The sequence below is a fragment of the Panthera pardus genome, unplaced genomic scaffold (genome assembly GCF_024362965.1).
Source record: "Panthera pardus isolate Hobbes unplaced genomic scaffold, ASM2436296v1 HiC_scaffold_13, whole genome shotgun sequence".
In the NCBI taxonomy this organism is placed as follows: domain Eukaryota; kingdom Metazoa; phylum Chordata; class Mammalia; order Carnivora; family Felidae; genus Panthera; species Panthera pardus.
Window position 1 is genome coordinate 132,175,605 of NW_026526688.1, and position 14,941 is coordinate 132,190,545.

Here is a 14,941-nt window from a genome sequence, read left to right on the forward strand (position 1 = left end):
TTTCTTTGATCTAAGTCAAAAAAACAAATAGGCCTTAGTGTATTTGAGTCTGCCGGTATATACAGCCATTCAGCACAAAGGGCAAAGTTCTGGAAATAAAACCACTACTAAATTCTGAGAGAGTCAGATCAGGTCATGAGAACAGAGATGACCCTTTATAGCATCGATATGAATGAGTCACTACTTAGAGTATAATAAGAACAAAGACAATTGAAAAAACAATGAAGAACAATAGAGCTTATGAAATCTAAAAAGTTAAAAACTTCTAAATGCATTAAAATTAGTCCCACTGCATTAAAAATCAACAGGTATCATTCATATTAAAAACAAATTACTTTGTAATGATACTTAGAAGATCCAAAAAGCCATTTTTACCTTCTGATAATGCCAGAGAGTGGTAGTTTCCACAGGAAACTTGTATAATTTTTATACCAGTCAGAGTTTTTATCTTCCTGTAGTAAAAATGATACAAAAATCTATTAATCCTTCTTTAGAGTGGCTCACCAAGTGAACTACAGATATGTAAAATGATCCCAGGTAATACATTTGGTTTAGGGAAATAGCTTTCTTTACTTTTTTTATGAGTTGGGCTACTTTAATGTTTTTTTACAATAGAATAGTTCTCTTGATGACTGCAGATATATAGGGCTGTTTGGTAATAATCAGAAACACCACAGTAATGGTGGTTTTCCTGATTGGTGTATAATCTTTAGAAATTATAAAGAATTACTTGCTTAAAACTGCTGTCAAACCAACATTCAACATTCATGCGTTCATCATTTTCAGGATTGTTGGCAACCTGGGCATATTTTCCCTAGAAATAATTTATTTTCTTACATTTCTGTAGTACCTTTAAGCCAAAGCCTTCTAAGTGTTTTTAACATGACATCAACAAGCATAAAGGTACAGAGCAGAATCTAAACAGTTATAATACACAAGTGATTTTTATTGGACTTTTAATGCAGTATATAATGTACTAACTTTTATTCTATATTTATTGCCTTAAAAGAAAAATAAATTTCTTCGTGCACATATGACACAGGGCTTTAAAATTTATAGAACACTGTTATTTACATCATCTGATTTAAGCCCTATTTGATAAATAAATCACTAGGTTGAATCCTATTACATTGCCATTTTTGTGGATCAAAAAGGTAACTACCAGCAATTTCATATGGTTGCATCTAGTAGTGGTCAGAGTTCTAGTTTGCTCTAGGGAATCATGTTATAGGTATCATGTTGTAGAACTAGACTCAAACCTTCGTCTTTTCATTCAAAGTTCAATGCTTGTTCTCCAAAGCCACAGCACACATACAATTCAAAACCAGAAGAGGTAACGAAAAGTAACCTCCTAGTATTAAAAATCATGCTTTTTAAAATTCTTACACATGTAATTCATGAATGTACAATTCAGACTGCTTGTCATATCATTTGTCCTAGGAAGCTGTTTATGAGGATATGATTCCTCCCCCTTATCCCATCATCTTACTACTTTTCCATAAGTAAAAGTTTCCTCTTCTGGTTTGGATCCAGTGATAGGGGGCATGCAAATTAACTGACAACTGACAATAACTGAAAGGAGAAAAGACAAAATTTATTTATATGTACAGATGGGAGCTGCCAGTAATGGAAAATTTGTGGAATCACTATATATATATATATATATATATATATATCAGTATAGCAAAAGGGAGGTTTTCAAGGTTTCAGTAGGAGAGTATGGAAGGTTTCATAGGGTTTTTTTGGTGTTGTTTGGGCAGTCTGTCTTCATAGCATCTGAATTCATAAGAAACTCCCTCCAAGCTGTGAATGGCAGCTGTTTTTTTCAAGGAGTCTTTGCTTTAGTCAGAAGGGAATTTCCAATAAGATTTCTTTCTGCATCTTCTGTTCAATGTTTTTACTTTAAAGTAATCTTTATATTTTATTTTTATTTATAGGTTATGTTTATTTTATATTTATTTATTTACCAAGTGGGTCCCCTCGGTTATTTCCAATATATGAGATTAAGATCAAGGAGTCACATGTTCTCATTTTACCCTGCCCTTCTTCATAGGACTCTAATTAAATAATAATTGGGGTTAGGAGTTTTTTCTCTCACTACACTATAATCATTGAGGTTAGGGACTTTGTCATAGTATCTTTGTACCCTGACATCTTGCATGGTGCCTAGCACATGAAACTCAAAAATACTGAATGAATGAATGAATGAATGAATGGAAATACTTACTGAGGTATAAGATTTATTTCCTTAAATTCTCCAATTCCCAGCTGCCCTTCAGAACCAGCTCCCCATGCGAAGACCCTTCCTTTGTAACAGACAGCAAGGGAGTGTTCCTTTCCACAGCTCACCAGTTCAACACGTAGAGTTTCCAATGCCTGAATTGGTTCTTCAGGAACAAAAACAAAATAAAACTTCTCAGAAAGATCACTCAGATTTCTCATCTTTTCCAATGGACTTTTAAATCATGCCCTGACATCCACACTAAAGTTTGAAGGAAAAAAGCTCAATGAGTATTACGCTGTCTGTATGGGAATATGGTTACTATTTAAAAGGATGAGCTTCAGGGGCACCCCGGTGACTCAAGTCAGTTGACTTTTGATTTTGGCTCAGATCATGATCCCAGTGTCATGAGATTGAGCCCCATGTCAGGCTTTGCGCTGAGCATGGAGCCTGCTTGGGATTCTCTCTCCCTCTGACCCCTCCTCTCGCTTTCAATATAGAATAGCATAGCATAGACTAGAATAGGATGAGCTTCATGGAGAAAGGGAACTTGTAGGAACTACGATGCTTGACTTAACATTTCTCTATAAGGATGGTAGCAAAACAAAAGGAGACAGAGGGAAGATGGGATTGCCTCCACTCTCCTCTTCTGACTTTCCTAGCCCTGAACAGTGAGAATAGTGAATTCCTTGCTCAGGAGGAAATGGGCAGGGAGCCTGCCTCATGAATGTGAGAGGCAGAAGCCAGATCCTCTCACAAAGAATGCAGTAGGAGCACCTGGCTGGCTCAGTCTGTAGAGCTTGTGACTCTCGATCTCAGGGTTGTAGGTTGGAGCCCCACATTGGGTGCAGAGATTACTTTAAAAAATAAAATCTTTTTTAAAAAGTAGTAATATGCCTCTCATGAGCCAAAAGTGCCCACAAATGAAAACCTAATCATTTGTAGTGTGATCCCTACCAGTCAATCTAAGCTTTTTCCAAAGTGTTTGTTTCTGAATTATTAGAGGTTTTGAGTTAAATATATCACATTTATTTTGAGGTAAAGAGAGAAAGAGAGAGAAGGGGAGGGGAAGAGAGACAGGGAGAGAGAGAGAATCCCAAGAAGGCTCCATGATGCCAGCACAGAGTCCTGATTTGGGGCTTGATCTTACGAACTGTGATATCATGATGTGTGTCGAAATCAAGAGTTGGATACTTAACTAACTGAGCCACCCAGGAGCCTTTAGTTTTCTTTTTTTAAACCTGTGTGATCTTATCCTTTTCAATTATTTAGTTTCAAACCATGGGGCAATAAAAAAAATGTCCCAAAGATTCATACACTCATGAAGGCTGAAACTGGTACCACATTCCTAGACAACAATTTGGCATCAAGTATTATGTTGCCCCTCATTTCCACCTAAAAGGGATTGGGATATGCCATCCCAAAATATTCCACTTGAGCAATTTTTGGAGTTGAAGGCAACTGAAAATCAAGAGAAGCAGGAAGAGTTCTCTGCCCTCCCCTCATCCACCTAAAAGCAGAGCATAAAATTTCCTTGTAAAGATGTACCCCCTCTTCCATACTAGGAAGAGAAGAGTAACTCTTATCATTAGAGTTGGCACTAAGATGAGTCTGTATAGACAGCTCTTACCAAAATAACCCTTTTCTTTCATTAATCTCTCTCATACATTTCCTAGTCACTTCCCCACAACTGATCATCCTTCAAAGTCCAAAACCCCTTTTCTTTGCTAAAATGGCATATAAGTCCCTGAATCTAATCACTTCTTGAGTTTCCCTTCTTTTCTGTGAACTCCTGTGCACATAAAATATTAATAAAATTGTATGCTTTTTCTCATGTTAATCTGTCTTTATCAGCTTAGTTCGTAGGCCTTCAGAACAAGAACTAATAGGGTAGAGAAGTTTTTCCTCCCAGACACAACACTTGGGATTATTCTAGGTAAGTAATCAGAAATATGGTCAAATAACGGCAATCATAGTATTATTTATAAAAACCCCTAATGAGAAAAAAAAACAAAAACCTAATTTCTAACAAAGAAAAATAATTAAATTGCACTGTTAAAGCCTAGAATGTTATGCAATAATTTAAAATGTATTTTCCAAAAGTACACAATAAGGGGGACCTGGGTGGCTCAGTTGAGCCACCAACTCTGGATTTCAGCTCAGCCCATGATCTCAGGGTTGGTGAGATGGAGCCCCGCGTGGGGCTCTGTGCTGATGACTCTGCTTGGGATTCTCTCTCCTCTCTCTCTCTCTCTCTCTCTCTTCCCCTCCCCCACTCGAGCTGTCTCTCTCAAAATAAATAAACATTAAAAAAAATCATAATAAAAGGGCAATGTTCATGATATGTTTCATAAGAGCGCAATTTACAGAGCTGCATAATACTGTGTATACAAAACTATATAATGACATGCTTTTATAAAATTAAATGTATGATAGAAAAAAGTGAAAAAAGAAATGCATCAAAATATTAGTAGTTGTCTTTGGGTATAGGAATTATAGGCAATTTCTTTTCCTGTGTTATAATAATCAGTAATGGTAAAAATGCTATTATGTATTTTATTAAAAAAAAAAAAAATAAAGACGCCGTGGGCTATTTCTGAGAGTTAGAGGTGTTCCGCCCATAAACCAGTTTGGAAAGTCGTTCTGATCAGCCCAGATAGATTCGCTCAGGCAAGGACTAGTATGGAAAGGCTTAGTGGGAAGTACCACGTCTCTTTTTAAAGGAACGCGGTCCCGTTAGTTTCGCTGTCAGTTTCGCTTTGAAGATGAACTGGAAACCGAAAACAACCGCGCATCTGGAAAACGAAACTGACGAAGTTGCGCGCGAAGGTGTGGAGCAACGTTTCCCCGCCTCTGGAGGCCCAGGGGACCCGGGACTCCCAGCAGCATCCCCTGCCTGGCCCCGCGCCCCGCACCTTTGCCCCGGGCACTTACTTGGCTGCTCCTCGCGCTGCAAGCCTCTCCGCCCCAGCTGGCCCCGGCTGTTGTCCCCGCATGAGTGCACAGCGCCGTCGCTCAGCAGCAGCAGCGAGTGGCGCTCCCCGCTGGCGGCCTGCCGAAGCTCGGGACCGCCCCGGGCCGCAGGCCTCCGGCGCAGAGGTCCTTTGGAGCTGGCGCCCCAGCACAGGTACATCCCGCTCCCGCGCCCGGCCTCCAGTGGCTGTGCGTTAAGCCTGGACCGGCTTGCCAAGGTTAGTGACAGGCTGTGTGCTGATTTGCCGGACACCTGGAGGCTAGGAGGAACAGCCCGAGTCTGATAACATCAGGGAGTCCGACTCCCCACCCCGCAGCAGCACCGCCCTGGCACCCTTAGTCATCGAGCACCCTGGCCAATGGCTTTTGTGGATCAAACGTGACCCTCGAGTGCTGAGGAGCAGAGAGGGACTCCAGAGGAAGAGCTTCTGGAATTACTTACATACTAGCTAAGTCATTTATAAGCTGTGTGATTTTGGGCAAGTTGCCTAAGGAATCCGTGCCTCAGCTACCACGGCAATGAGAATGTGGAGAGTAATACAGCAAATCTAATGTTAGGGTAATTTAACAGATAATACATAATGTTAGAATAATGCCTAGGATGCTTAATAAAAGCATCTGAAGCATTTCCTAAGCTGTTTTTGGCACTGGTAATGCAAAATCCTCATGGTACTAACATTCTGTTTATAAACAGGTAAATAGTATAATGTCAAGTGACAACATGAAGAAATATAACAGTAAAGTAATAGTGGGGTCAGAAGGAAGTTGTATTTTTTAAATACTTATTTCTTTATTAAGGTCTATTTATTTTGAAAGAGAGAGACTGCATGAGTGGGGGAGGGGCGGCGGGGAGAGAGAATCCCAAGCAGGTTCTGCACTGCCAGTATGGAGCCTGACTAGGGATTCGGAGGGCCTGAAGTGACAACCATGAGATCATGACCTGAGCCGAAATCAAGAGTCAGAAGCTTAACCAGCTGAGCCACCCAGGCGTCCCGGGAACTTGTATTTTTTGATAAGATTTCAGAGAACACTTCTCTGATGAAGTGACATTTGAGTAGGGAGCTTAGGGGACATGGGACATGAGGGAATGAATCATGTTCATATCTAATGGCAGAGGGTGAAGGAGAGCAGTTGGAAGGTTTTTTTGTTTTTTGTTTTTTTTTTAAGAAAAGCAGTTGTTAGTATTTAATGAACCTCTCTCCATGTGACTTCAGGCTACCAGGACACAGGCTCCCCCCACGCCTTTAATCTCCTCAGCTCTTCTACTCAAGAATTTGGCCTTCACGATGACAGGCTGTTTAGGGAGCTTTCCCTTTCCCAATACTTTGTAGTAGCCCGATCACACCACATCAATGATAGGAGCAGCTCCAGTCTTGTTTTTGGCAGCATTTACCCGTGTCTGCTCACTGACCAAGGTCCATAGTTTATCAAGGTTAACAGTTGGATAGAAGCTCTGGTTCCTTTTTAAGTGGTAATGCCTCACACCAACTTTTCCAAAGTGACTTGGATGATATTTGTCAAAGTTGATCCTGTGGTGATGCATGCTGCCAGCATTATCCCGGCCTCCTGGGTGCTTCCAGTGCTTGCCGATGAGGCCGTGGCCATGGCTCACGTGGCCCCAAAGTTTCCGGGTCTTTCTCAGTCTGGATGGCATGTCAGCAGCCTAGAAGAAAGAGCACAGTTGGAAGGTCTTGAAGAGAGAAGTGACATGATCTGACTTTAGTTTTAAAAGATTCCTTCTGACTGCCATGTAGAATATAATAGAACAAAAATGGAAGCAGAAAAGCCAGTTAGGAGAGGCTGCTGTAGGAGGCCAGGTTGGAAGGATGCCCTTGGGACTAAGGCAGTACCCTAGAAGGAAGGAGAGAAGAAATGAACACATTCAAGATGTTTTGAAAGAGTCCACAGATTTGCTGATGGGTTGGAAGAAGGAGGAGAGAAAAAAAGAAAGGGATGAGGATTATTCCAAGGTTGGCCTGAACAGCTGGGTGAATGGTAGTTCCCTTTCTTGGCATGGGGAAGCCTGAGTGAAGCTTCACTTTGGGGCTGGTGGGTCAGGAGTCCAGTCTGGTATTAACTGTGGGATGCTTGATATATAAGGAGGCAATAGGATTAACTGTTTTGGAGTTGTGCAGAGGAGTCAGGGTGGAGTCATAAAATTGAGAGTCTCAGTGTAGAAAGGATACTTAAAGCCAGATGGGGGATTGAGATCACTCAGTGGGAGGTGAATGTGGCTAGCCTATAACAGAGGACGGATCCTAGAAGGAAGACCAGGAAGGGTGGCATGTACCAAGCAGGTGACGAACAAGGGAATGATCATCTTTGACAATTGCTTGTTGAGCAAGATATGGATTGAGTATTGATCTTTAGGTTTGGCAAAATAGAGGTCGTTGGTGACTCTGACAATGTTAGCCATCATTGGCATTACTGTTTTATTTTTATTTTTACTTTTTTAAGTTTATGTATTTATTTTGACAGTGAGAGAGAGGGAGTGCATAATACATGTACAAGCAGGGAAGGGGGGCGGTGGTGGCGGTGGAGGAGTTAGAGAGTGAGGGAGAGAGAATCCCAGGCAGGCTCCAAGCTGTCAGTGAGGAACCTGACTTGGGACTTGAATGCATGAACCGTGAGATTATCACCTGAGCTGAAGTTATTGAGCCACCCAGGCACCTACCCTGAATGTATTTCTTAAAAAAACAATCATCTGGAGAGCTAACATGTAAATGTATTGTGTCCCCATCACCTAGCACAGTGTCTGCCACATAAAAAGAACTCAATAAAAGTTAGTGAGATAAGTAAATACAATGCAACTTAAACCGATCATACTTCTATTGCTTGAGAAAGAGATAACTAGATAACTCTCAGTTCATCTGTGCTCATGCACTTGAAAATGGTAGCTCCATTTATTGAATATTTACCATGTGTTGGCTATTTTATTTATTTGTTTATTTATTTTTAAAGTTTATTTATTTATTTTGAGAGATAGAGTGAGCAGGGGAAGGGCACAGAGAAAGGAAGAGAGAATCCCAAGCAGGCTCCACACTGTCAGTGCAGAGCCCGACACAGGGCACAAATTCACCAATGGTGAGATCATGTCCTGAGCCCAAATCAAGAGTCAGACGCTTAACTGACTGAGCCACTCAGGTGCTCTATGTGTTGGCTATTTTATGTAAAATACCTACTTTAGTTCTTTCATCAGTTTTTCTCAGTTAAGATTCTTTTGGTTGCAAGTGACAGAAAATATGACCTAAGCTCATTGAAGCAAAAGAAATTTACTGTAGATTGCATTATGCTTATTCAAAAATATTTGATTTGCCTCTCTGCCCTATGGCATCAAGCTTGAGCATGTGAATGTGTTCTCGCCAATGACATGCCAGCATGGAGTGTCTTCTGGGCAGATGGTTTAAGGGCCAACAATTATTTACCTACTCTCTTTTCCCTCTATTACAACTGTTGATTTTCCAGATCGAGATTAGCTTCATCATCCTGGGTCCCAGATTAGAAACCATAACCTAGCAGAGTTATAGGTAATCTTTGTAGCATAAGTGAAAAATCAGTGTTCATTGTTGTAAGTCCCTGAGTTTTTGGAAGGTACTTGTTATTGCACAGATTGCCTAACTTAGAGTTTTCTGACATTCACATACTGAAAAGTCCAATCAGCATGGCTGATTTCAGGAAAGACTGTCAACAAGGACTTAATGTCAGGGAAACTGGCTGACATGTGACTTTTGATCTCGGGGTTGTGAGTTCAAGCCCCACACTGGGTGTAAGATTACTTAAAAATAAGATCCTAAAAAGAAAACAAGTGCTTAATGTCCTAATGATTCCATTTCTCTGTACCTCTTCACCCTATCTCCTGCTATGAGGACTTTGTCTTCCGGCTCCTTTGAGATAGCAAGAGAGTTTTGACAACTCTAATCTTTATTTATTTATTTATTTATTTATTTATTTATTTATTTTTAACCATACACCACATTTATTTTTCCAAAGAACTTCCAAACTCCCTCCTTGCTACAAAATAACAAACAAAAACATTAATAATATAGAGGTAGGAGTAATTTTTGAGGTTAAATTGTCATCTTAGTAGGCATCAAACCCTAGCTGAATTGCCTTGTGTGTAATAAAAGATATTCTTATGCCCTGAAATAGATCATGAGATACTTGGGTGACAAACAGCCTTTTAATTTCAATGACACCTAGAGCCTCCCAGGATCTACTCTCCATTCTCTGCCTTCTCTTATTTCCATGTTTCGGTTTTGTACTGAAAAGCAGCCACTTCTACATCCTTGATCAGACACTAACAGCAGACCAGACATGGTAACTATAGTTCTCTCCCTCCCGACAACTCTAATCTTTATATCCAACTCTCTGCTTCACAGCCTTGGAGAATGTGGTGTTTAGGTGTGATGCTCTCACATGTCTCCCCCTGAGCCAATCAAGGCTGCCAGGAGATCGAGTCAGTCAGTCACTTGGCAGATTTGTTGGCCACATGGGGGTGGAACCTCACCCAAGCAGTTGGTCTGAGAGTGAGGAGTAGGCAGATTCCAAAATGAAAGCTGGGCATGTTGCTGGAAGAAGTGGGGAACGGACGCTAAGGAGATAAGCAACAAGTATTTTCCGTATTGTGTATCAATCATGTAAAATAGATATTATTATTCTTATTTGTGGGTAAGGAATCAGGCTCAATGTTTTGGTAACTTTGGCATGTGAGTGACAGGATATTAACATTGGTCAATTTGGCTAGAAAGCCTATTTAATTTCCACTATAACACACTCTTCAAGGTCTCTGATCTCGCCTCTTGTGCCCCCCTCAGGTTGATGGCACATCCTCACAACCATTCCACCTAGACAACTCCCGATTCATCTCATATTCCCTCCCCACTGCAAAATCCTTCCTGAACCAATTAGTTGCTGAAGGATGGATGTGGGCTCAGATCAGCAACATTTCATTTTCTACCCATTTTCTACCTCCACCACTCCTACCCTTCCTCAGCTCTTTTGCAATGATCTCTCACATGTCTGTATCTCTAATATCTGGCATCTCTAATTGATCTTATATATTCTCCTAAGAGTTATATGCAGAAAGCACAGGTCTGATCATATTACTTAGCTTTTTAAGTAGGCCTATTGCTACAGAAAAATAAGTACAAAATCCTTTGTGTATAATTTACGGCCCTGTGTAATCTGCTTGTGACTGACCTTTCCAGCTGCATCTCACCAACAGTTACAGGCATCACACCCTCATATACCCACCCATACACAGGGACTATTTTCACAATGAACAGCCTGCCTTTTCCAATTGCCTACTTTCTTTTTTCCAATTCCATGCCTTTGTTCATAATATATCTTCTGTCTAGAATCTCCTTTTCCCCCCTTATGGGGAAAATTTTTGAAAATATGTGCATCTGATAGGCCTTTTCTATGGAGTCTTTCTTGGACTCCATAATATCAGTTACTCCTCTTTCTAGGCTCCTACAACAAATGATGCCCTTAGTATACACACACTCCCCAACTTGAAATTAATTTCGCTCCATATGGTTATATTATTCCATCTTTGCCCAACCAACTCTGTGAAAGACCTTAACATCTTTGTAGCCTCACCAAAGCCTAGCAAAGTGTCTGTTATATAATATATGTGAAATATAGTGCCTGGCACTTAAAAGGCACTCAGTGACTATCAGCTGAATTAAGTAAAATCCGTGGTTAATAGATTTCATCTTTACTGAGTACACAAAACATAATAATTGTCACTCACATTAGTATTCACATTTTGCAAAATCCTTCCAGCTGTTTTACCTCATGTGTCCTCAGAAGCACAGAGTGGGTAGGCATGGGAAGGAACACTGTTCCTATGTCACAGATGAAGAATTTAGGCTCAGAGATGTGAAAGTGATTTGTTTCAAATTACAGATAAGTGAGTGGAATAGCCCAAGATTTTTCTTTCCACCATATCATTGTGTCTAATGAGCTTCCCTTTCTGAGAGAACACCCAGGTGAAAAAACAGAAAAACAATATAAATTGACTGTCATCATATGTTTAAAATCAATCTTTGAAGATAATTTATACCTAACCTTTCCTACCAATAACCTATTTTTCTTTTTTCCTAACAGCGATTTCTGGAAGACAGGAGAATTGAGAGAAGCAAAAGAAAATAGCATTCCCTAACTACCTACCACATGCCAGTTTCCCTCACAGTAGATATACCCATGTAAGTTTTGCAACCGCCCCATAAGGTCCATATATGTCCTTGCATACAGATAATAACCCAAGCCTCAGGAAATTTTAGTGATTTGCCCAAGATAAATAGTAAGAAAAATGGGAGACCCCAGATTCAAATCATACTTCCTTTCTCCACTGCCTTTCTACCAAACAGCACTTACTCAAAGTGAGGTGAGAAGGATGTTACAAAGAGAATGAGAGAATGAACCTTCAAAAGGTCCTTACAAGCAAACGGGACTGAGGAAAGACAATAAACCAGTCAGGAGGGGTGAAAACAGCCCTGACGTCAATCCCTGAGGATCAGAAAGAAGGACACCTGAGAAGGGTCACTGCAATTCCATTGCTTTCCTCTGCCATCCTCTTCCTAGGCTCACTTCTGCTTTAACCTTGATGCTTCTGAGTCCAGTGTCCATCCTCTGTGCTGCTTAGCTAGGACAGCCCTTAGACTGGACAAATGGAAAATCTAACCCATTCTATACATTAGCTCCGTTTGTGATTACACTCCAGCTGCCACCCCAGTTACTGACAGGTAGCTCCCTGGCAGATGTCAAGTGGACAAGACAATTAGGACAGCTGGTACAAGTCAGTGGGAGAAAAAACTGACTTACCTATCAGAATGGCTCACATGAACAAGACAAGAAATAACAGGTGTTGGTGAAGAGGTGGAGAAAGGGAAACCCTCTTACACTCTTGGTGGGAATGCAAACTGGTGCAGGCACCGTGCACAACACTATGGAGTTTCCTCAAAAAGTTAAAAATAGAACTACCTTATAACCCAGCAATTTCCCTGCTAGGTATTTCCCCAAAGAATACAAAAATACTAATTCAAAGGGACACATGCACCCCTATGTTCACAGCATTATCTACAGTAGCCAAAGTATGGAAACAGCCCAAGTGTCCATTGCCTGATGAAATGAATAAGGAAGATGTGTATATATATGCAAGGGAATATTTCTCAGCCATAAAAAAGAATGAAATCTTGCCATTTGCAATGACATGGATGGAGCTAGAGAGTATTACACTAAGTGAAATAAGAGAAAGACAAATACCATATGATTTCACTTATGTATGGAATTTAAGAAACAAAATAAAGGGAAAATGAGAGAGAAAGAGAGAGGCAAACCAAGAAATAGGCTCTTAACTATAGACAACAAATTGATGGTTACCAAAGGGGAGGTGGGCATGAGGAATGGGTGAAATAGGTGATGAGGGTTAAAGATGTCCACTTGTGATGAGCACTGGGTGTTGTATAGAATTGTTGAATCATTATATTATACACGTGAAAATAGTATTACACTATATGTTAACTAACTGGAATTTAAATAAAAACTTAAAAAAACACCCCAAAATAAAAAAACCGACCTCCACAAACCCTGATGTTTCAACCTTACACAGTTTTTTTTTTTTAAGTTTATTTATTTATTTTGAGAGAGAGAGCTTGTGCATGAGTGGAGGGGGGCAAAGAGAGAGAATTCCAAGCAGACTCTGTACTGCCAGCATGGAGCCTGATGCAGGGCTTGAACTCACGAACTGAACCATGAGATCATTACCTGGGCTGAAGTCAAGAGTCAGAGGCTTAACTGACTGAGCCACCCAGGCAACCCTGTCTGCTTATAGATAAGAAATGGTAGTTTTGACTTCTAACTCTAGATGGCAGTATTAGTCAACTTGATCTCTTTATTTTTTCTTAAAACAAAATTTTTTTAACATTTATTCATTTTTGAAAGACAGAGAGAGCGCGAATGGGAGAGGGGCAGAGAGAGAGGGAGACACAGAATCTGAAGCAGGCTCCAGTCTCCAAGCTGTCAGCACAGCGCCCAACGCGGGGCTCAAACTCATAGACTGTTGAGATCATGACCTGAGCTGAAGTCGGCCACTTAACCCTCTGAGCCACCCAGGCGCCCCTCTTTATTTTTTCTTTAATGGTAGCAACCATTTTTCATGGCTGGCTGACTTATGGTTGACATCTCTTCTCTATAGGTAGTCTTACAATTATTCACAAGGATTTTAATGATTTTCTTTCCCATGCTCATTGGAAGATATTAGTATTTAAATTACTTAGAAAAAAAACAAAATGCTGTACTCACATGTTATATTATTATTGTAATTGCCATAACACATTGCATTGTAATGTTAACAATCTCAGAACACCAGAATATAGTCCTGAACTGGGAAGAAAGAGGAAAAGTGCCTCTGAATCCTAGAAATGGTTACCACTCAAGCCAGGGGCTTCAAAACATGTTAGCCAATAATAAATTGAGGGCTGCCTGAAATTTGTATATGAAACACTGTTTCACTTAATTTGTTAACCTGTGTGAACTAGTGCAGCTTTACCTGTAAATTAGGATTATTTTCATCTGAATATAAAAAAGCTGTCAAATAATAATAGTTTAAATACAGAGTAATGGTTTAAATACAAGTTTATTTCTCTCACACATAAAAAGCGCTGAGGTAAAGGGTGCTTGGGTGGCTCAGTCAGTTGAGCAACTGACTCTTGATTTTGGCTCAGGTCATGATCCTAGTGTTGTGGGATCAAGCCCTGCCTTGGGCTCCCCAATGGGCATGGAGCCTGCTTGGGATTAGCTCTCTCTTCCTCTGGCTCTCCTCCCTGCCCCATAGGTATGCAGTCAGGGGCTCATCTGACAGCTCCATTATTTTCCAGAAACTCACACACCTTCTATCTGCTTCATTAGAGAACCGAATTTACACTTCACGTTCCAAGATGACTGCCGGGGTTGTAGCTGTCACAGCTGTATTCTAAGCAGCTTAAAAGGAGGAATGAGGTTGCTTCCCCAAGTCCCACACCACATTTCTGCATGCATCTGATTTACCAAAACTTCACCTGGCTGTAGTAGTAGCATGAGATGCTGTAAAATGTAATTTTTAGCAGCACCTTACAACCCCAAAGGGGTTGTTACCTTCCTGTCACCAAGGAAGAAGGAGACGATATTAAGTAGCAACATGTCTTCTCCATAACCTCCAACATACTGGAACACACTTGTTTGCTCATTACCTGTGGCTGCTTTTCTGCTCCAATGGCAGAGTGTCACAGCAACTATATTGCCTGAAAAGCCTAAAATATTTCCTATCTGGCCTTTACAGAAGCTGTTTACAGACGCTTGGTTTAGACTGACGCTGGAGAAACAGGGAGAAGAGACAGCATAGGAGCAGGGACTAGGGTGAGGTGAGTGAGGCACACACTATTTAAGAGAAAGAATGCCAAAAATCTAATCAAATAACATTTAATGCAGTATTTCTAAAAATCAACACTAACGCCAAAAAGCCATGATGAACAAAATATCAAAATTTAAAAGAAGCAAGGATCAATACCAGTGTTTTACTGTGCCATTTCAGAGACTGAAACATAAGGAAAATCAGTAACTATGGAGATTTTTGGCGCTGCCTTTAACTTTTGCATGGAAGGCAAGTGCCTCACTCACTGCCCCCTGGTGGTGGCCCCGGTGTTACAGAGGTAATCTGGAGGCAGTGAGGATGGATGATGAGGGACAAAACAAGGTGGCAGAAGA

The 14,941-nt window shown here is 40.6% G+C and overlaps 1 protein-coding gene and 1 pseudogene across 3 annotated transcripts in view; both read right to left on the minus strand.

Annotated features, from left to right (window-relative positions):
- Positions 1-5,960, minus strand: part of HERC6 (HECT and RLD domain containing E3 ubiquitin protein ligase family member 6) — a 62,370-nt gene extending 56,410 nt beyond the window's left edge. For 2 of the 3 annotated variants that reach the window (XM_019464646.2, XM_019464637.2), the window contains exons 1-3: positions 5,156-5,950; positions 2,228-2,387; positions 376-452 (exon numbers count right to left, since the gene is read on the minus strand). In XM_019464646.2, the coding sequence (XP_019320191.2) occupies positions 376-452; positions 2,228-2,387; positions 5,156-5,354 (436 nt within the window). In that variant the 5' untranslated portion in view covers positions 5,355-5,950. Of the gene's footprint in view, positions 1-375; positions 453-2,227; positions 2,388-5,155 lie in introns of all 3 variants that reach the window. The other variant, XM_019464654.2, reaches the window with a different exon arrangement.
- A 404-nt stretch (positions 5,961-6,364) lies between these two features.
- Positions 6,365-14,941, minus strand: part of LOC109276112 (60S ribosomal protein L27a-like) — a 61,347-nt pseudogene continuing 52,770 nt past the window's right edge.